General features: G+C 55.8%; 2 protein-coding genes across 2 annotated transcripts in view; both read left to right on the forward strand.

Moving 5' to 3' along the window:
• gli3 (GLI family zinc finger 3) overlaps positions 1-12,304 on the forward strand; it is a 50,520-nt gene extending 38,216 nt beyond the window's left edge. The window contains exons 7-16 of the mRNA XM_077735944.1: positions 1,559-1,711; positions 3,067-3,268; positions 3,767-3,989; positions 4,330-4,443; positions 4,575-4,715; positions 7,312-7,461; positions 7,529-7,693; positions 7,756-8,028; positions 8,506-8,914; positions 9,092-12,304. Of these exons, the coding sequence (XP_077592070.1) occupies positions 1,559-1,711; positions 3,067-3,268; positions 3,767-3,989; positions 4,330-4,443; positions 4,575-4,715; positions 7,312-7,461; positions 7,529-7,693; positions 7,756-8,028; positions 8,506-8,914; positions 9,092-11,028 (3,767 nt within the window). The 3' untranslated portion in view covers positions 11,029-12,304. The remainder of the gene's footprint in view (positions 1-1,558; positions 1,712-3,066; positions 3,269-3,766; positions 3,990-4,329; positions 4,444-4,574; positions 4,716-7,311; positions 7,462-7,528; positions 7,694-7,755; positions 8,029-8,505; positions 8,915-9,091) is intronic.
• Positions 12,305-12,905: 601 nt separating this feature from the next.
• Positions 12,906-18,906, forward strand: prpf4bb (pre-mRNA processing factor 4Bb). Its single transcript, XM_077736314.1, has 15 exons — positions 12,906-13,023; positions 13,833-13,911; positions 13,996-15,119; positions 15,191-15,364; positions 15,449-15,607; positions 15,688-15,769; positions 15,841-16,042; positions 16,447-16,520; positions 16,893-16,983; positions 17,057-17,204; positions 17,268-17,559; positions 17,640-17,754; positions 17,832-17,983; positions 18,057-18,143; positions 18,310-18,906. Exons 1-15 carry the CDS (start codon positions 12,965-12,967, stop codon positions 18,511-18,513), a joined length of 3,042 nt encoding a protein of 1,013 aa, XP_077592440.1. The 5' UTR covers positions 12,906-12,964; the 3' UTR covers positions 18,514-18,906.
• Positions 18,907-19,029: the final 123 nt, after the last annotated feature.

Genomic DNA, 19,029 nt, shown 5'->3' on the forward strand with positions numbered 1-19,029 from the left:
AACTACGACATCGGCGAGCTACGGTTAGCGACGGAGCTAATTCCTGCTTACCAAAGTGGCGTCGGACTATAAGTCGCATTCGTGAGAGAAAGAGATTTGTTGGGGAGATGACTGGTAAAGCATTTGACATCATGACGAGGGTCTATTTTGAGTTCTTTACATCAATAATCGCTTTCGTGGCATTTTCATGCTAATGAGATCTGTAATCGACGGTCTCCTTAATGGAGCCATCCGTCGCCGGCTTTGGCTGCGAGGCGCCTTCTCATTGGACGCCGTTTCAAAGGCCTTCGATGAATCACGGGATCTAATGAAGATTCAAATGTGGGTGGGATTATCGCCGCTAATCCCGCCTCGTCGCTTCGCCGCTTTGAGCATTTGTTAACCTTTTTTTGAGAAAACGGCGGAACTTCTGTTTGCGGAAGAGACCGTGCCATATTTCAGGCGAGGTCAAAGGTCACCAGGGTTGAAAATTTGGCCAGATTTGTATTAGTTTTTTGAATTATTTGAATTTCCACTGTTTTTTTTTACCATTTACCATTACCAATGGAGGCCCCGTTTTATTTGTAAAAGTGCAGAAGAAGGTTGCGGGGCGCCACGTCAGCGCCGAGTCAGGAGGCGCGAGCGCCGCCCTCGGGCCGGCCCGCCCGTGCCAACGTTTCTTATTCGGGAAGCCCGAGCCAAGCGCTTCTCTTTTCTTCTTTTCTTTTCTTTTCTCTCGCTCTTTCTTTGGCGTTCGCCATCCCCCGAACGGGCCACATTACGTAGCCTCGATGCAAATGCAAAGCCCAGACAATGGGGCGACTCCCCACTTCCACCGGGGACATAATACCCAGATCAAATTCATTTAGCATCTCCCCGCCGCCATTCAACCAACGCCGGGATGCCGAAAATCTCCTCCGTTGCGGAGAGAGCCGTCGGGGGCGCGTTGAACTCTGCGCTTTCTCCGCGCGTTCCCCGTCGCCGTCCAAAAAAGCGCCGTCTTATTTGCATCGGGGAGGTGCCAGATGTTTATTTTTAGGCGCCGGTTGGAGGACTTACGTTTCGGGGGGGCGCTCGGAAAGTGAATGGGCGCCGGCCGGGGGGGAGGAGGGGTGGCGTCGCAAACCAGGCGAGCGACGTCGCCAACGTGCCGCCGCAGATCCAGGCGGGAAGATTTAGGCCTTTTGTTTGTTTTTCCGCAGCCGGCGTTTAAGGAAGCGCCCGCCTATCTGCGCACGGCAGATGCAAACATTTGCGTGCCAGCGTACGTGGCGGGCTAACCACGGCTAACCAATGGCTAAATGCTACACGGATGGCGGAAGAAAAGATTTTAGCGCCGCTTGGCTAATGTAGTATTGAAAATACTACATTTCATTATCCTCTCAATGGTGGTGGAGGGTGGCGGCGCCTATCCGAGCTAAAGTGGGGGGAGGTACAACCTGATCCAAAACCCACGCAGGCTCAGGTAGAACATGGGTTCGAACCAACGACCCCGGAACTGCGAGGCGGACACGCTAACCGCCCATCAAATTCGTGTGACATTAAAATGATTTTTTTTCTTCCCCATGTTGTGTTTTAGCGCCGCACGCCGGCCTGACGCCCTCCGAGTACTACCACCAGATGGCGCTCCTGGCGGGCCACCGCAGCCCCTACTCGGATCTGCTGCCCTCGGTGGCCACCGCCGCCAACTCCGCCAACGCCCTCCACATGGAGTATCTCCAAGCCATGGAGGGTAAGCACGCCGTCTTGTTGTCGTTTCGTGATTTGAAACGGGCCGGGTCGGAGCTTTGACGGCGAGCCGCAAAAGTCATTAAAAGTGGGCCAAGTGGGCCGCCTACGGGGGAATTAATTGCGTCCCGTCATTGGCCGGAAATCCTTTCTTCTTTGTCACTTTTTAAAGATGAATGGTGGTTGGTGGGGGGGGGGGGGGGTGCAAACAATTAGGGGCGCTTTGACGCGGCTCTTTGCTTAAGAGCGGCCCGTGATCCCCGCCGCTAATAAAGCGGACGTGATCATCCGGAATACGCCCTAATTACCTTGGCTGGGAAACAATGGCGCCTTCCTTCTGGGCGCCTAATGATCCTATCACTGTATTACGTCTGGATTTAATGCCGGATTTCTTTTTTAATCGTCACATTAGCCACTTCCAAACTAAATAACTGGACGACCTTACTTCATTTTTTTACGCTTCACAATTCAACCACAAGAAGCCAATTAACCAAATCCTGGTTTTCGAACCCAGAATCTCCCGGTTACGAGCCGCAGCGGCGTCCAATGAAGTCAGATAAATCACCGTCTCTGCACAATCGTGACACCTTACAGTTTGCGGGGGGCGGAAAACGCGGGTTGGCGAAAGGCCCCGTTGGACGGATGTTTATTAGCGTAGCGGCAAAATGATGAATCGGCCTCACGCCGGGACGGGGACGGCCGCTCGGGCGTCACTCTTGATTTATGGACGGCCGCTCTGCTCACGTGGCGTCCGGGGTCTGAGAGCCGGCCGTACTTCCCAGAGACTTTGCGGTCGTCGCCGGCGCGCCGACTGGGGCGACGGGCGCGCGCCGATTAACATGTGAATGGGGGGGGGGGGGGGGGAGCGTTCCGTCATCGTGGGATGTGTCAAAGCCGGAGACGGAGCGTTTACATTTGCGAGATGGATGGATTGCGGAGGACGGAAGCACGGGGGCGGTGGCGGCGGCGGTGGCGGAGGTTGCGTGGGGGGGCGGGGCCATCTTCCTCGCGTAAGCCGTCCGCTTTTGTTTGTCTTTTGTCAAACAATTCCAAATGTTTGATTTGCCAGCCCGGAGTCACAAAGTCATTGTGTCACAAAGTGGCGCATCCCCTGCCGGCGCCCCCCCGCCGACTCCGCCCCCCTGACGCCGTTGTTCGCCGTCTTGTTTGTGACATGGGCGCGTTAAAAGACAACAAAAGTCGTGTTTTAATCTCCACCCGTGGCTCTTTGTGCGCGTGGGGAGAATGGCACGGGTTTTTTTTCGAGCTGCGGCGTCTGAATGAGGACTCAAATTGGACGGCGAGACGTATTGGCATTGTAACTGTTGTATAAAGTTTGTTTTCTTCCCGGGCGGGCAGGTTCTCGCTTCTCCAGCCCCCGTCTGGCGTCGCGTCCCAGCAGGAAGCGCCCGCTGCCCATCTCGCCGCTGTCGGAGCACAGCTTGGACCTGCAGACCATGATCCGCAACTCGCCCAACTCGCTGGTCACCATGCTCAACAACTCGCGCTCCAGCTCCTCCACCAGCGGATCCTACGGCCACCTGTCGGCCGGCGCCATCAGGTGAGCCCCAGAACGGACCGGAGAACAAAATGGGGAAGGCCGGTAAAGCCACGCGGGTGGAAAGCGAACCTCCCCGGCGGCCGTTGCGATAGAAGGGAAGATCCACGGCCCCCCCCGCCGTCATTGATCAGCGCCCCGCGGCAGGAGCCCCATCCGTCACGGCGCCGTTGCATTGACAGGCGCCAAATAGGCCAAAGCGACGCGCTTATGAGTGATATGACAGGCTCACGGGGCCCCCAGATGCGTCCGGGCCCATCGATTTCCTCCGGGCCGGAAATACGATCGGCGGACTTATGAGCCGTGGAACGTCACGATGAATGGACGGAGGCGCCCGGTCCGTGTTTTTGTTTGTCTTTTGCCACGCACGGGACATGACATACGATAACCTGGAAGGACTTGCCGTTCAGTTATTGGTCGTTGCGTTTAGTAGAATGCTAGTGAGTCAATTTTGATGTTTTGAGCTGTTTGTAAAAGTGTCCCCCGTCTGACTTGTTTCAGCCCCGCCCTGAGCTTCGCCTACCCGCCCACCCCGGTGGCCCTCCACGTTCACCAGCAGCTGATGGGGCGTCAGCCGGGCGTGGTGGGCTCGGCCTTCGGCCACAGCCCGCCCCTCATCCACCCCACGCCGGCTTTCGTGGCGCAGAGACCCGTCTCGGGCTACGCGTCCGCCTCCGGGCCGGCCGCCGGCGAGCGCTCGGCCGTGTCGGTGGACTCCTCGCAGGTGATCCGTGCTTTCATTTTTTCTTTTTACACCGTTACACATCTGTCCTCGGGTACTTTGAGGCGCCCGCGGCCATTCATCACCACGGGCGGGTAGGAGCGTCCCGCGCGACGGCGTCGCGCCTCCCGGGACTTGGCCGACGGCGAGGGGCTTGTTAGCACGGCGTCCCGCCGCCGGCTCCATTAATCAGGAGTGGCGATTGACGCGGATGGATGGACGCGAAGGGTTTTTAGCGGGCTTTACCCGGATGTGCGGGCCCACGCTCGGGAGGCCGTCTTCCATCTTTATTAGCGCCATTTGTAAAGGGGCTGTGGAAATGACGTGGGCTTTCCGCACGCAGGCCAAACCCACCAGCGAGTCGGCGGTGAGCAGCACCGGCGACCCCATGCACCACAAGCGCTCCAAAATGAAGCCCGAGGAGGCCATGCCCAGCCCGGCCACACTGACGTTACAGGTATGGATACGCTACACTATGTCTCCGTAAATCAAATGATCCGTGATCAAGTAGTGAATGGAAAATATAAAATAACAACCTACAAAAACAGATTGTTTTGTAATTGAGTGATATTTGTGGACTTTGTGCAGGATCACCCCGACGGCATGACGTTGGTGAAGGAGGAGGGCGACAAGGACGAAGGCAAGCACGAACCCGAGGTGGTCTACGAGACAAACTGCCATTGGGAGAGCTGCTGCCGCGAGTTCGATACCCAGGAGCAGCTTGTCCAGGTAAAAAAAGTTTAACGGAGATAGAAAAATGGTTTTCCTTGAAAGAAATAGAAAAGATTCAAAGAAATATCTCGTCATTGCCCACCCCCTATTTTCTTATCAAAATGTACAACAGTGAGGATTTGGACCAATTGTAACGACCCGTCAAGTTTACGGCTTAATTTTGTCCGGCGAGCTGTCCCCCGGCGACCGCTCGGTCCGCTCTTGTTTTCCAAGACGATAAGCCCGGCTATTGCCCGTCAATCTCGGCGGCGGAGGAGGCGGGCCTTAAAAATGGCGTCCCTCCCTCCCAAAGGTGTTTGTGTAGATTGGAGTGTCCTTTGTGAGGTGGCCAGCCCATCAAAGGGAGAAAGCCTCCCCCGCCAGCCTGTCTACTCCTTCTCCGTCTTGACACGCCAACGGCACCCCGCCGACGGCGCCCCGCCGACGGCGCCCGCCGCTCACCTCTATCTATAATTGATATCCTCACCTGTGAGCCGCCCGTCCGTCTTTGAAGGGCGACCACCATTTGACAACTTCTTGCGCCGCTTTCTGACGGCTTTGAGTGGGGGGGGGGGGTCGCTGGCTGAAGTTTGCCGGGGGCGCCGCATCGCAGCGGGTGGCCCGCCGCCATCCTCTCCAAATTTCCGCTCCCGTTTCAAACGGATCGGCCAATGAACACGCCTTCTTTATTCACCCGTCAAAATGGCAGCAAAAATGTTTTTCGCGCCCGGTGGCCGTTGTTTTTCCGCTTTTTTTCCAATTGTCATTTCCCCGAATTAGACGCCGCCGCCACCAGGCACTCTTATCGCCGTCCCACCGCCCCCCCCCCCCCCCTCGCCACCACCGTACCCCTTCATCCATCTTGGCAGTAATAGAATAAGTCAAGTATTTGGACCCCCCCCACTCACAAGCCTGCCTGCAGGGGTGTCGAAGAGGGGGTGGTCGGGTTGATTGGTTGGGGGGGGGGGGGGGGGGTATTTCCATATAAGCAAACAATAGAGCGCCCCCTTCTCTCCCTCCCCCCGCGTTTGTCTTGTGAATTTGCCAGAGGGCGAGAATTGAAGATAAAGAAGGAAAAGTAGGATAGAGAGAAGACCTCCACCAAGGCCAAACAAAGGCAATTTGGAGAAGTCCCAACTTGGATTTAGTCACAAAAAAAGCCTCCAACTATGTGTCGCACTCCACAAAAATGATGTCCTAATCAGCAAAATGGTGACGTTGCCTCAGTCAAATCTTCCTTTAAGGGCTATTTTAGAGACAATTTAAAGTTGTTTCTTTAAAAAACGTCCAAATATTTTTGACCTGATCGGCAACCAGCGACCAATCCATCCTCCTCCATTTGCCGTCAATATTTGCGGGCACTCACGATAGCCCAAAAAAGGCACTGAGCCCCGCCCCCCTTTTTCTAACTGCAGGCGCTGGCCTTTAATTGGTAAAATGCGGATTTTTTTTCTGATGGAGAGAAGGATTAGGCCGCTTATCGGCGCCGACTATCTCGCCCGCCGTCAGATGAAAAGAGCGCGGCGAATTCCACACGCCGACGGCGGCCGCCTCCCTGGCGACCCCCCTCCCCGGCGACCCCCCTCCCCGACGACCCCCTCCCCGACGCACTTTTGCCGTCTTTTGGCGCTTTTACAACAAAGCGCTTTGCCGAGTGACATCACCAAAGAGCGGATGATTTATTAGGCGCTCGTTTGATAAAAGCTAAACCGCGTGGCGGGCCGCTAGCAGGTTGGGGGGGGGGGGGCAGGGTTTGTAAACATTCTCCCACGGCCCACCCGTCGTCGTTCCTTCCTTCCTTCAATTTTCCCATCCGGTCGCCTGTCGGGGTGCCGGAGCCAGCCCATGGCTAAAACAAGCGTGCGTGCTCAGGCCAATTTCGACGACCATTCAATGCTCTGTTAATCATCCCTCCGCCGAGCGGGATTCGAACCCACGGCCAGTGAGCCGCTCCAATTTTTTTTTTGCTTCGTCTTATGTCCGTTTACAAAGAAACTATGTCTGACGCGTTTTTCACGACGACGGCACCATTAATCCGGACTCGGGAACGAGTGTCGGCGTGCGACCACGGCACCCCCGCCTCCCCCCAAAGGCGCCCCTTGTCGGCCGCCTCCCCCTCTAAATCCATCTCGGTGGCGTTTTTACACTGGCGGTCCGATAAGCTGGCAGGGGGAAGACGAATAAGCGCGGCGGGGCCGCTATCAGCACCTGTTTGTCGATGTCGCGGCGTCCGCTCGGCACGGAGATTATCGATCCAATAAGAATTGCCATTAGCTTTCCCCTCTCGCCGCCTCGTGCATCACATCCGTCAAGCGCCTCCCGCCTCGGCGGCGCGGCCGTCCGCCGCGTATCCGTCCCTCCGTCGCCCTCGGGAGCAATATCGAGCGGCCGGCCGACAGGGCGATCGGTCGCCCCTGGGATGCCCCCCACCCCCGGCAAATCGGCGGCTAAGGGGCCCCCGGCCGAGGAGATCAATCCGGGGGGCGAAGAGGGGAGGCCGGGCTGACGCTCATCGACCGCACCATCATTTTGCGCGGGATTGGTCACCGGAAAATATTTTCCCAAGTGCCCGGCTAGACGAATGTTGGCAAAAAGTTCCTTAAATGTTTTTCAGCACATCAACAACGACCACATCCACGGCGAGAAGAAGGAGTTTGTGTGTCGCTGGGAGGAATGCTCCAGGGAACAGAAGCCCTTCAAGGCCCAGTACATGCTGGTGGTCCACATGCGACGCCACACCGGCGAGAAGCCGCACAAGTGCACGGTAAGGCCCGACCGGCCTCCACGCTTTGGACGCCGGTTTTGACCTTCTTTCTCTCTGTGGCTGGCAGTTTGAGGGCTGCAGCAAGGCCTATTCCCGCCTGGAGAACCTGAAGACCCACCTGCGCTCGCACACGGGCGAGAAACCCTACGTGTGCGAGCACGAGGGCTGCAACAAGGCTTTCTCCAACGCCTCGGACCGCGCCAAGCATCAAAACCGCACGCACTCCAACGAGGTAAGGGTCGGGATTTGCGATCGGTGAAAACCCGGTCTTAACGTCATGTCTTCCCCCGCCAGAAACCCTACGTTTGCAAGATCCCCGGCTGCACCAAACGCTACACGGACCCCAGCTCCCTTCGCAAACACGTGAAGACGGTGCACGGTCCCGAGGCGCACGTGACCAAGAAGCAGCGCGGCGACTACCCGCGGCCCCCCGCCGCGCCCCGCGAGCCGGGCCCCAACGCTCGGGGCCTGGGCGCTTACGTGGACGGGAGGGAGTACGGCAACCACGTCGGCTCCGAGCGGGACGAGTGTCTGCAGGTCAAGTCCATCAAGACCGAGAAGCCCATGGTGAGCTTCCCAGACCGTTTTCAACTTGTGGCGAGTCGCTTTGCGTTGCATTTTGGCTTTTCTCCCCTTGGTGACCAAACCAGGAGTTTGGACCGTGCCAAAGTTACAAATGGTCCTCGATCTGGCACCAGTGGGGGAAATCCAAAGCCACGTTGCCATGTTTCCTTCCGAATGAAGCTTGTGCTAACGAGTCCATATTCTCTTCTATCCGATGCTTTGCTTTGTTGTCTTCTAAGGACAGTGGGTAATCAGGTGAGAGTGGCCGCCCGCCATCTCCTTATTTCACATTCTCATTTCATCCGACCGCATTTTGGATACCAGGATTTTTTTTTTTAGCTTTTCAAGTCGTGCAAAAGAGAATTCACCCGACTCCTACCAATCGAGCATGACATATTTGCCACCCCACGCATATTTGTCTCCATCCGCCCATGTCCGTCACGTACCGTTACTAAAAAAGATGTCCGTGTCTGTCCCCAGACGTCTCAGCCAAGCCCTGGCGGTCAGTCTACACGCGGCAGTGACCAGTCCCCCGTCAGCGTCCATCCCGGCGGTGGAGTCCAGTTTATTGTGAGCGCCGGACGCTCGGCGGGGGAGGGGTTGGACGGGACGGAGGAGCTGGAACTGGAGGCGGAGGACGAGTACGAAGAGGTGGAGGAGGGCCGCCGGGCGCCGCCCATCATGGACTCCACCGTCTCCACGGCCACGGCGGCCATGCTGACCCTGCAGGCCAGGCGCGCCGTGGGCCGCCCCCCGCGCTGGATGGAGCACCTGAAGATGGAGAGGCTGAAGCAGGTGAACGGCGCCGCGCCCAGGCCGGGCCCGGGACCCCTGGCCCCCACGCCGCCGCCCCCCAAGGGCTCGGCGCTGGCCGCCATCCAGGCCAAGGGTGAGTTTTGTCGCCGCCGATGACGCGATGGCCGTCTCCATCTCGAATGCAAATTGGAGACGGCAGATAGAGAATGCGTGTGAGCGTGTTTTACGGCGCCCCCAAAACTTGGAATTTTTTTTTTCGCATTTTGTTCCCCCTCCGGGGCTCATTTCGTATATGTTGGTATCTCCACAGGATCCTGTCTGGGCAAGCACTGGGCTCAAGGCCCCGTCCACCCCGAACCGGGCGCCCCCACCGCCGAGCTGACGGTGTTCAACTTGCTCCGGGAGCGGCGCGACAGCGGCGGGAGCGCCGCCAGCTCGGCCTACCTGAGCGGCAGCCGGCGCTCCTCGGGCATCTCGCCGTGCTTCTCCAGCCGGCGCTCCAGCCAAGCCTCTCAGAGCGAGGGCCCGCCCACGGCCGCCGCCCAACGGCGCCGCCCGCGCAACGTCAGCTCCACCGACTCTTACGACCCCATCTCCACCGACGCCTCCCGCCGCTCCAGCGAGGCCAGCCACTCCGGGGGCGGGGCCCCGGCCGGCGCCGGCCACCACCACGGGGGAGTGTGGGGCGGCGACGCGGCGGGCTCTCGGGGGATGCTGACCCTGACCCCGGCGCAGCACTACCACCTGAAGGCCAAGTACGCGGTGGCGACCGGGGGCCCGCCGCCCACGCCGCTTCCCAACATGCAACGCATGAGCCTGAAAGCTCACGTGGCCATGATGGAGCAAGGCGGAAGCGGGCAGGCCCTGCCCCCCCTGGTGGCGGCGCGCCGCTGCCACGACTACGCCGGGAGGGTCCCCTACCCCGGCGAGGGTCCGGCGCCGGGCGAGCGGAGGGCCAGCGACCCGGTGCGGACGCGACCCTCCGACGTCTGCGCCCTGCCCCCCGTGCAGCGCTTCAACAGCCTGAGCGACCTCCACCCTCTGCCGCCCCTTCCGCATCGGCGGCCCCCGCCCCCGGAGGCCCGCCACCCACCGAGTCACCACTACCACCCGCGAGTTCCCACGTACGCCCCGGGCGTGGCCGAGCACGCGGCGGCGCCGGAAGGCCAGGGAGAAGCTTCCCCTCTCTTCGGCGACGAAGACATCCTCCCCGACGACATGTTGCAGTACCTGCGCTCGCGAGCGCGGGAGGGCGCCGGCGGGGAAGAGCCGACGGGCCCCGGCGAGACGGGCGAGGGGACGGATTTCCGGGCCGACGGCCGCCTTCAACGGCAGCGGGCGCTCCAGAGGCGGAGCCCCGGCTTCCTTCCCATCCAGTGGAACGAAGTGAGCTCCGGTAGCGCCGAGCGCTCTCCCCGGACGGATGGCGAGGGCCCCGGGTGGCCCGGCGGCCAGCTGCCGCCGCGGGCTTTTGGCAGGTTCGGGTACACGGCGCTACAGCCGGGCCCGCCGCCGCCGGCCTTCCACGGCGCTCACCCTCTAGTGGAGCCAGGCCCCGCCGGGGCCAAGTCGGAGACGTCCCCCAACTGGTGCGCGGAAAGCAGGGGAGGCGCCCCGGACGGAGCCGTCTTCCCCAAGACCGGCGACGACTACCCGTACCGAGCCGGCGGGACCCAGAACCACCTCGGGCAAAACTTGAATGACCAGAGTGTGCCCGGCGCGGACCACCACCAACTCCCGAGCCTCTCCCGGGATCAGCGAGGCCCGCCCCCGTCCTTGGACACGTACGGGAACCCCGTGAGGAACCACCTCCACCCGAGAAGCTACGTCCAAGTCCCCCATAACGGCGGGACGCCGACGGCGCCCAAAGCGGAACTGGGACCCCTCCATTACGGACTGGGCGATCCCAAGACGGCGCCGTTCCCGATGGTAGGAGAGCACTACTTCCCGGGGGACGCCGTGTCCCTCCCGTCCCCCGCCTGCGACCAAGTCAGCAGCACGGTAGACCCCGCCTCGGCGTTGGACGACGGCCTGGATCTGGAGGCCATTTTGGAGGAGGGTTTGGAGCGAGGCAGCCTCCTGTCGGGCCCCCTGAGCCCCTCGGTCTTCCAAGGCCTCTCCAGGACCTCTTCGCGGCTGACCACCCCGCGGGCCTCGGGCGGCGTCCACAACATGGCCATCGGCGACATGAGCTCGCTGCTCAGCAGCCTGGCCGAGGAGAGCAAGTTCCTGGCCATCATGCAGTAGTCTCCACTAACTTCATTTTCTCCTCTCAGACAAAAAAAAAAGAAAAATGGTACACGTGAAGGCTAAAAGTGGAAAGAGCGCTTTGGAATAGATGGACACTCACAAAGAGCGAGATGAAAATAATGTATAGCTCATAGTTGTATCCTTTTTGGGGAATCAAGGCTGTTTTTCTCAGCCGTTCTTTTGTACGACGACCAACGCTTACTTTTGGAAAACAGTATTCTTGCTTATCGTCATGTTTTTTTTTTTTTGCAGGCTTGTACAGGCTATTGAAAAACAATAGCACAAGAAGATAAAGAAAAAAGCGGGTCTTATTTATAAGACAGTCATTCCAAATATTACTTGCCACCATGCCCCGCCCACAACGATAATATAGACTCATTTGGGGGCCAGCTTTGTCTTGTGGCTCATCTAAAATGTTCTATCTAGGTCATCCAAAAACACACAAAAAAGTGACCAACGTAGAGGATTATCCAGTGAGTTTTTGTGGGTCTACTCATGACCAACATGTCTACCAAATTTCATGTTGCTCAAGTAAAGTCGGCGTCCGTCGGGGGCCGAATTTTTGAAAGAGCAGTCGGCTGCTTGCATCATGTTTTTACCAATTCGGAAGACTTTTAACGGCGCCCGACGGGGAATGAAGTTCCCTTCCGTGATTTCCTGTCAGTATTTCTACCCCATGATGTTTTTTCTTTTTTTTTTTCATCCTAAAATAACTTTGGCTAGGCTAAAACAATCAAGTATGATGATTGCAATTGTCTGGTTCGGTACTCTGATGTATATACTGTCACTGTGTTTTTTTTTTAATAGTTTTTTTTTTTTATATTCTCCTTTTTCAGGTCCTCGCTCGCATACGTACGTTGGTCTTAAATGGACGCTGGTCCAGCAGCACAATTTTTTTTATGCTGTACAGTAACGTGTGGGTTTACTTTTGATCATTTTGTGTCCTCCAAAGCTCTTAAATGGCAAGCGTTTCAGTATTTCAGACGTGGTCACCAGTGTTAGTCTTATGTTGTTTTTTTAATATTATTATTTTTTTGTACGTTGTAGTTTAGAGTTCCAGCAATGAGGTACTTTTTGGTACTTTTTTGGGTCTTTTTTGTAGCAGGGCATTGATTTTTTTTCTTGACTTTTTCATGGACAAAACTTTCCTTTTAAAGGAGGAAATTGCATTGAGGTATGTGCCTTATACGTTTCGGTAAAGAGAAGAAACACTGCCAATCTATCGTTGTGAATAATGAAGAACAAAAGTGTGTGTATGTGTATGTGTGTATGTGTGTGTATGTTGGGGGGGGGGGGGGGGGTCACATTTATATGAAAATGTCCAAATATGGGAAAAGTCCAAATTTGTCAAACACATTCTACTTTGTGAATTCATTTTGTTTTCGCATTTTACTGTGCTTTTTATACACATAAATATATATGAATATATTACAAAAAGTGTCCACTTTGTTTAGGAAAAAAAAGGGGAAGATGGTGGGAGCCGGCCGGACACAGGGGCCCCTCGGCTCTTTTATAACTTGACTCCAAATGTTTGTATTGTTTTAATAAAAATGGAAATTATATTTGACTTAATGTTTTTCTTTGGGGGTTATCTCACAATATTTATTAAGGGTAAGTACTGTAGTGTAATCCAAATTTGAAGAAGTTATGGGTTGTAAATACTATCACACAATTTAAAGCAATCAGTTTGAATTAATTCTAAAACTGACTTCTGTCCTCCTATGGAGTAAATTAACAAAAATACGCTAAAGTAGTACACTTACTTATCTGTCTGCCTATAAATTAATGGTACTTTAGCACAACCAGGTGGTGAAGGAGGGGAGTTTAACGTCTCTTGCATTTACAGTAATTCGCCTCCCCTGAAGGAGGCGCTCCGGCCGCAGTCTTGCTGTTTATTGGCGAAGAAGAAAAAGAGGTCCTTCGGTTGTGGAAAATGGCCGACGTCGAAATGGATATCGCGTCGAGTAGAATGAATAATTTCAACGAGCACGTGTAAGTCCTTTACTTTAGTACGGTGCGTTCATGTTTATAAAATTGAGCCATATTTGTATGCTAATCAGACGAGTCACCTAGTGGGTTACTTTGCAAAGTGTTGTTATTGTTGTTTTAGGTAACACTAGTGTTCTTAGCATAGCTCCGCGAGCATTAAGTTTGGCTTGAACGTCTCGCAGACGTAGTTATAAAGCCCTTCAATATTGTATTTACGCGCCTTTGGCGCTTGCGATAAAGGCGCGACATTGGTCAAAATGTCCAAATTTTGCTTTGTTAATGGTCTAGTGTCGTTAAAATGCACCACTCGGTAAAGCTTAACTTTGCTAGCCTCGGTTAGCATCTGCTAGCTACAGCAGGAAACCCGTTTTGAAAGCGCAAAGTTGAAAATGCTCCTAATATCTAGCTGCAGCGTTGGAGTTTGACGTGCGTTACTGCTTCGAATGATCGTCGCCACCTGTTCTTCGTCTGAATAAATAGCTTTGAGAAGCACGGTTCCTCTTGAAATTCACTGGCTGCCAAAAATTAAGGTGGTAGGTCATTGTTTTTCCTGACACTTTTTTGGGGAATAGTAATAATTTATAGCCTTGAAAAAGCGTGACAAGGTCACTCGCTAGAAGGTTATTTAGTGTATTGTGTCGTAGAAAATGAGCCTTTTTTAGTTGCTATTGGTTACTGTGCTAGTGTTCTGTTTTGTGTGTATATGAAAGGGACCTGGATGTAGTGCTACTAGATAATTATGCATGAGCAAAAGCCTACTTAAATGTGTCTTTAAAATATGAGAAAAATATCTTTGTGGCTTTCCCCAACAGCAAGCAAGAAATGGAAAGCCACGAGAGAAGTGGCAATGAAGACAGCGGAGATGTATCCGAGGAAGAGGAGGAAGAAGAGGTAGGTATCCACTCTCGGCGCCGTGACATCTCGTAACAATGGATGCTTCCGTCACCACCTCCTATCTTTTCTTTTTCCTTCCAGGAGGAGGCCGAGACCAATGGCGAGAAGGCCGAGGAGGTCTCCAAGCAGCAAAGTGGCGGCGGCGGCGGCGGCAAACACAAGAGGAAAAAACACAAGCATCGCAGCAAGCACAAAAAACACAAGCACGGCCCCGAGGAGGACAAAGAACGCAAGCGCAAGCATCGCCACAAGCACAGAAAACACAAGCGCAACAAGGAGGCCGCCCCCGCCGCCGAAGCCGCCGCCGTATCGGCACCCGCGGGCCAGAAGAAAGGCGAAGGCTCCCCGTCCTCCGTTAACCCCGGCGTGGACGACCGGGCGCTGCTGGAGGACCTGGAAAAGCAGAGGGCCATGATTAAAGCCGAGCTGGACAGCCAGCTGATGGAAGGGAAAGTGCAGTCGGGCATGGGCCTCATCTTGCAGGGTTACAACTCCGGCTCGGAAGAAGACGGGACCGACGCCCGGGTCCGAAACGGCGAGCGGCGACGGAGGACCAGCTCGGGGAAGGCCGTCTCCTCCCCCCGCGCCGGCGGCAAATCCGCCCGGGACTCGGCGGAGGGCGGCAAGACCGCCTCCAAGCGCCACAGCCCCGCCGGCAAGAACGCCGAGCGCCCCGCCAAGGACGCCAAGCCGGACAAGGTGGGCAAAAGCGCCAAGGACGCCGGCGGTAAGGACCGGGGCCGCGCCAGGAGCGCCTCCAAGGACAGGAAGCACTCGGAGAGCGCCGACAGGTCCAAGGAGAGGGGCGGCAAGTCGCCCCTAGAGCAGAAAAGCGGCCGCGCCGACAAAGCGCGCCCCTCGCCGCATCGGGACGAGCGGCCGCCGCCGGAAAAAGCCAGAGGGCGATCCAGGTCGCCCCCGCGGGAGAGGCCCGCCCGCGCCGACGCCGAACGAGACAAGAGACCCAACAAGTCCCCTTCCAAGGACGCCTCGTCCGGCAAAGAAAACCGCTCGCCGCATCGACGGGCGCCGCACAGCCCGGTCAGGAAGCGCAGCGCCTCGCCCCGAGTCAGAGAGGCCCGCCACGCGTCGTCCGGCGCCGCCGACCGCGTCAGGGTCAGGTCGCCCCTCCCCCCGCCGCCCAGGAGGGAACGCTCGCCGGTGCCGCGCAGGAGGGAAGCCGACCGCCAGGAGTCGCCAATCAGGTTAGCCCACGTGCCGAGAACGCTCCGCCTCGCCGTTTTCCGCCGCTGAGCGTCTCCGACGCCCTCCTCAGGAAACGGCTGCGCCCGGAGCCCGGCTCGGGTGGCGATCGCCCGCGAGACAAGAGTCCGCCGGCGCCCTCGCGCCGCAGGGTGAGCCGTTCGCCGCTCAGGCGGCGTTCCCCGTCGCCACGCAGACGCTCCCGTTCGTCCCCACGTAGACGCAGCAGGTCTCCACTCATACACAGGTGAGTGCGGCAGTTGGGCGGAAGAGATGAAACCAGAGTGGCTCCCGCCGGCTTTCACCAACGCTTTTTTGGCGTTGACCTCAGGTCCGGCGACAGAGACCGCTACGGGAGGCTGCGGCAGTATCGGCGTTCGGCGTCCCGTGACCGCGGCAGGAGGCGGAGACGCAGCCGAGACGAAGACAAGTTCAAGGGAAGTCTTTCCGAGGGCATGAAGGTCGACCAAGAGTCTTCGGAAGACGACATGTGGGTAACATCTCGAAAACGGACAGCCTTTACAAGTGGCCCCTTTTTATTTATTTATTTTTTTTAAATCTCTTTTACAGGTTAGACGATTACGACGGGGAAGAGGTCGACGAAGAGGCCTTGATCGAACAGCGCCGACAGCAACGAATGGCCATCGTGCAGGTGCGTTTGGAGGCCGGGCGGGCGCTCCATTTAACCGCCTCGTGTAACACGCCTTCGCCCCCTCCCCTCAGAAATACAAGACGGCCAGCGAGGACCCCAACATGGTGTCGGAGCCCAGCAGTCCGCAGAGCAGCACGCGCAGCCGCTCGCCTTCGCCCGACGACATCCTGGAGCGAGTGGCCGCCGACGTGAAGGAATACGAACGCGAGAACCTCAACACGTTCGAGGCCAACATCAAGGCCAAGCACAACCTCATCGCCCAGGAAAAAGACGGTGAGGACGGACGGGGACGTTTTTTTTAATAGCTTACCGTATTTTTAGCAGCCTCCGGGTGAATGGGCGCCACATAAATGCTAGCGTGTGCGCCAGCGGTAGCAAAAGTCAATTTGGTTGTCCTATTTTGGTAACGTCATGGAATACGATTTGATTTTTCTGGACGGTGGACGAGCAAAGTTCTTTTAATGCTGTGTCTTTCTGTCATGTGTTCATTCAGTCGCTGGCTTGTTATCCAAAAAAAAAGCCTGGCTGTGTCTCCCACCCGCAGCTTGTTTTGATCTCTGCAGAGTATGTCCAGCCAAACACATTGATAAACGGATCATCGCGGCGACCACCCGCTGGCGGCGGACACGCCATCGCTCACCTCTGGCCCTCTTTTTTTTCTCCTCCCTCTCCGGCAGGGACCAACGCCAAGAAGCCCTCGGCGCCCGACATGTTCACCGAGTCGGACGACATGTTTGCCGCGGACTTTGACGTGAGTCTTGTTTGCGTCTGTCGTTGACCCCAAACGCTTTGAGTTGAACTTGTGTCACGGTATAGAGTCCGTAAAAGAGTTTAAAAAGGATAGTTCATGGAAATCGGCCGGAATCAATGGTTTGACCCAGTTAAAATGGATTGGATTGGCCCAAGAGAGACATTTTGTCTACTTTTTCAATTCCTTAAAAGTCATTTTTATCCCTCTTTTCCATTTAATTTAAAAGCCGGAAGCCACCAGGGAGTCAACCCTAAATCTCATAACTGCGAGCCCAACGTTCTAACCGCTCTGGACTGCGCCAGAGCTAATAAATAAACATTCCATTCTGATATATAATTCCTAGACGTCAATTTCCTCTTGTGATGTTGGCAGAGCGCCCGGATGAGAGCCTGCGGCGTGGGCAAGGACTTCAAGGAGAACCCCAACCTCAGGGACAACTGGACCGACGCCGAAGGCTACTACAGTAAGTTGTTTTGGGAAAACAAGCCGGCCGGCTTTTAGTGACCGTCCGAGCCTTCTCCGCCGTCCGTCTAAAGGAGTGAACATCGGCGAGACGTTGGACAAGCGCTACGACGTGTACGGCTACACGGGCCAGGGCGTCTTCAGCAACGTGATCCGGGCCAGGGACACGGCGCGGGCCGGTCAGGAGGTGGCGGTCAAGATCATCCGCAACAACGAGCTGATGTGAGCGCTGGCCGTTTTCCACGGGGGACGTCGGTGGCTCCAACCGTATGTCTTTGTCTTCAGGCAAAAGACGGGCTTGAAAGAGCTGGAGTTCCTGAAGAAACTGAACGACGCCGACCCGGACGACAAGTTCCACTGCCTGCGACTCTTCCGCCACTTTTACCACAAGCAGCACTTGTGTCTGGTGTTTGAGCCGCTCAGCATGAACCTGCGCGAAGTCCTCAAAAAGTACGGCAAGGACGTGGGGCTGCACTTTAAGGCCGTGCGCTCGTACAGTCAGCAGCTCTTCTTGGCCCTCAAGCTCCTCAAGAGATGCAACATCCTGCACGCCGACATCAAGCCCGACAACATCCTGGTAACGTAGCGTTTCAAATTTGAAAACGTGAACTGACTCGTCGAGATCACGTTCCGTCATTTGCATTTTTTTTTCTTCAGGTAAACGAGTCCAAAACCATCTTGAAGCTATGCGACTTTGGCTCGGCGTCGCACGTGGCCGACAACGACATCACGCCCTACCTGGTCAGCAGGTTCTACCGAGCGCCGGAAATCAGTAAGTGGTTCTTTGGGCCAGAGCGGCCATTTTTCCCTCTAGCCCACTCCTCACCGTCCGTCTTTGTGTCCCGGCAGTCATCGGCAAACCGTACGACTACGGCATCGACATGTGGTCGGTGGGCTGCACGCTGTACGAGCTGTACACGGGGAAGATCCTCTTCCCGGGCTCGTCCAATAACCACATGATCAAGCTGGCCATGGACGTCAAGGGCAAGATGCCCAACAAGGTCGGTCGATAGCAATAGCGCTCGCCGTTAGCGGACAGAGTGATTATAGTCGTCGTTGTTTTCGTTTCCTCAGATGATCCGCAAAGGCTTGTTCAAAGACCAACATTTTGACCAGAACCTCAATTTCCTCTACATCGAAGTGGATAAAGTCACGGAAAGGGTGAGGCATCTCGCTCTATTTGGGGGAGGGTGGTCAAAATGGCTGCCATTTTCTTAAAGCATTACCAAGGATAGAAAAAAAACCCGTAATATTTCTGGGTGTTTTTGTTTTTTCACCACCCCCCCAAAAAATAAACCGTTTTGTACCTTTTTTTTTTCTTCTTCAGGAAAAGGTGACGGTGATGAGCACCATCAACCCCACCAAAGACCTCCTGGGCGACATGATCGGCGGTCAGCGTCTCCCCGAGGAGCAGCGCAAGAAGGTGATGCAGCTGAAGGACCTGCTGGACGCCACCCTCATGTTGGACCCGGCCAAGCGCATCAGCATCAACCAGGCCCTGCAGCACGCCTTCATCCAGGAGAAGATTTGACCTGCTTTTCTCCTTTTTCTTGTAAATAGCGCACACACACACACACAAAAAGGAAAATACAACAAGCCCCCCCTTTTTTTTTTGTCTGTCCATCCCGCCACTTCCTACACCGACCGAGTCTTGTAAATAATGCATGCTTTCAAACGTTCCGTGTACAAAAACGCCAGCGGGAGGATTTCTTTAAGGAAGCGCCTCCCCGTAAGACACCTTCCTGTACATACATCGTCATTGTTTTTCTTCTTTTTGTTTGTTTGTTTCTTCTCTTTTCGTCCCGTTAAGACAAAGACGTGGCTCGGTCCAACCTGGTGATTTTGTTGACGATTATAGTAGTGGCTGCCCAAGAGAGCACCTTCACTCTACTTTTTAGTAATAAATGGTTTCCTAATGATCAAACGTTTTATATATTGTGCATATTTTTACTCGTTTTCCCCTTGTTGTAATAACTTATGTGACCACAGGAGGATGCTAAGCCATACTTGAGTGATAATATGTCTGTATATAAACTCGATATGAAAT

This window comes from Stigmatopora nigra, chromosome 16, assembly GCF_051989575.1.
Source record: "Stigmatopora nigra isolate UIUO_SnigA chromosome 16, RoL_Snig_1.1, whole genome shotgun sequence".
NCBI classification, from domain to species: domain Eukaryota; kingdom Metazoa; phylum Chordata; class Actinopteri; order Syngnathiformes; family Syngnathidae; genus Stigmatopora; species Stigmatopora nigra.

Excerpts from the sequence above, each read along its gene's own strand:
- prpf4bb (XM_077736314.1), top strand. The coding sequence starts at position 12,965 with ATGGCCGACGTCGAAATGGATATCGCGTCGAGTAGAATGAATAATTTC. Across the intron at positions 15,770-15,840 it reads AACGAATGGCCATCGTGCAG|AAATACAAGACGGCCAGCGA; the intron begins GTGCGTTTGGAG and ends CCCTCCCCTCAG. Across the intron at positions 17,755-17,831 it reads CTACCGAGCGCCGGAAATCA|TCATCGGCAAACCGTACGAC; the intron begins GTAAGTGGTTCT and ends GTGTCCCGGCAG.